The sequence below is a fragment of the Papilio polytes genome, unplaced genomic scaffold (genome assembly GCF_000836215.1).
Source record: "Papilio polytes unplaced genomic scaffold, Ppol_1.0 DF821178.1, whole genome shotgun sequence".
Lineage (NCBI taxonomy): Eukaryota > Metazoa > Arthropoda > Insecta > Lepidoptera > Papilionidae > Papilio > Papilio polytes.
In genome coordinates this window covers 37,011-39,512 of record NW_013528026.1, presented here as the reverse complement: position 1 = coordinate 39,512, position 2,502 = coordinate 37,011, and the positions used below count along the sequence as shown (strand labels likewise).

The following is a 2,502-nucleotide window of genomic DNA, read 5'->3' as shown; positions in this document are numbered from 1 at the left end:
AGTAAGATTATTATTCAATTACACGCGACATTGTGCACGCGCATGTCGTATTTTGATTGCAACAGGGGCGTGAATCGCTTGCCGGGGGCTCGGCGCATGTGGTACGTGAGAAAAGTCCAAATACAGGCCGTAGTCGTAGCCGGTGAGAACGTCCGACATCGCCGACGTGCATGTGGCTACCGGCTACCACGCTGCAGGTTGCGACACGACATGGCGCTAACACTCGCTCGGAAATGTAGTGATGCTGAGAACACAGCAACACGACCACTGCTCGACATCACTCGTGCAAATTTCAATGAACCGCTACTTATTATATGATGACTAGAATACTTTCTACACGTAATCAAAAGGTGTAGATGAAAATAAATATGTATATTACTATACAAATAGAAAACATTATCTGATATGGAAACTGCCAGCTTGATAATAATTGTTACTTGTACGTGCGTCCGCTCCGTTGTATCTTGATTGGTGTCAATCATTGTGTAGTCACAACATATGTGTGAGCTGTGGATGTGTTCAATTCAATCTGCAATCTGTGTGCACAGAATGCTGGTCGTCTGTGCAGCGGGGGCTGGAACTTTGGGGACTGACATTCTAACACACGGATATTTACTGCAAATGGCCAAAAAAGAAATAATGAAGCTACATGAGTTAACAAGAACTCTGTCCCTTTAAAAGCATTTATAGATAGTTGCTATTTCCTAGTTCAGGTAGTAATGCAGGTTGCATTGTATATTTTTAGTTTTTTCAAGCATCGTAGACATTTGCTAAGTAATAAGTGTTACAAATGTTTTGATATGCGTTTTGCATGGTAAGAGCGGATGTCAATAACTTATAATAAGGAGGCCTCAATTCCCGCGGCGCGGCGCGGCGGCCGCGGTGACTAAGTAGCCGATAGCGCCAAGAATATACCTACATATCATAGCTCGCGTCTGCACTAACAACGTTGTTTATTTAGTCAATAATTACATCTAAAACATAATGACATGTTATAAGAATATTGCGTGGCTTGTGCTAGCGCTACAAGCTACTACTATTTACTACATATCTGCAGTCGAGGCACGCACTGCACCTATACTTGGTAGCACCAAGTAGGTACCCTACTCTACCTTGCCAGCTGGCCACGTCAACATGTCTGCTTTTTGTATGCGGTAGTCACTTGCATATTATATTATGCTGTCACACTAATGAGTTTAGCTAGGAACATTTTGCCTCAGCCCGTGGATTACTTTATATTTTGACTGCATTTGTATAAGGTGAGGTGATTGTACCTGTCACATCAGTACTTGTATGACGTCTAGTATTTCGAACACATCTTTCTTTGTATAACAGAATTGAAGACGCAAGCAGAAATTTCCGGAGCGGATAGAGGCGATGGCTGCGCTGGATGAGTGGGACAATGAGAACAATGATCTGTTGAATGTTATATTGTCGCAGCTGGTATGGCATAGAGCTGCGCAATACTCACATACAATTTGTTAAAAAATTCTCAATTATGTTCGATTTATGGTCAACTTGTCAATATTTTATCTATGCGTATTAAAAGTAATAAAAAAACTAACAGAAAAAATACCTATGTAGCTCGCACATCGTCTACCATTTACATATCAACGTATATATTATATTATGCATCGATCTGTTTCTTCAAACTGTACATTGAATGTGGTAGGTAGTAAAGTGGTGCGTGTCACAGACGACTGTGTAACTACTTCCTGGCCTTTGCCTTCCCAAATGAAAAGGCCATTGCATCTTGTCTTTGACTACGTAATAACGGTCCGTCTATAATTGATATTGTACCAAATTACAATATAATTAATTAAATGTAGCGTATCCAGCAACAGCGTGTTGCAGAGCAGCGGCGGTGCTTCATGTTTGTAAACAGACGCCCACTCGAAACCGCCTTTTTCTTATTAATGTTCCATATACAATAAAAGACTCATAAAAAATCTAAAATCGTCAACAATAAGGCTTTATTATTATTTCTACAGGTGTCCTTGTAAGTGGACAATAATTTTATCAAGTTCCATAAATTTAGCTACCACCTAGGTATTATAAAGAAAATGAAAATTGGTAATTAACTATCTTTACATTATAAACTAAAGAGTTTCTCTTTAGCAGTATTTAATAATTTTTTTAATAAGTATTTGTTTTATTTCAATTTTTAATACACCTCTCCCATTTCAATTCCCAACTAAGCACTAAGCTTGTGCTAAAATGTGCTTTACGACAATAGTGGAATGGCGGGATTTGAACTCTCGACCACGTGATCGTCTCTCCGTACCCTAAACTTGGGCTATGGCGCTTCGTCGCAGATTCATTAGTTTTTGCTTCGGTTCAGTTCGCTTTTAACTTTTGTGTCAGTATGCTAAGAGGCTAGACGCCTAATTGCCAATATTCAGTGACCCGTGCGTCCACGCCTCACCGAGGAGTTGATTTGGTGCGCTACTGGCAGCTGGCACCGCACCCGCACCCCGCCTGCCCCGAGGTTCGGCCAAACAA

At 40.6% G+C, this 2,502-nt stretch overlaps 1 protein-coding gene across 1 annotated transcript in view; it reads right to left on the bottom strand.

Moving 5' to 3' along the window:
- Positions 1 to 1,277: 1,277 nt before the first annotated feature.
- Positions 1,278 to 2,502, bottom strand: part of LOC106109567 — a 4,294-nt gene continuing 3,069 nt past the window's right edge. The window contains exon 4 of the mRNA XM_013291128.1: positions 1,278 to 1,456. Within this exon, the coding sequence (XP_013146582.1) occupies positions 1,278 to 1,456 (179 nt within the window). The remainder of the gene's footprint in view (positions 1,457 to 2,502) is intronic.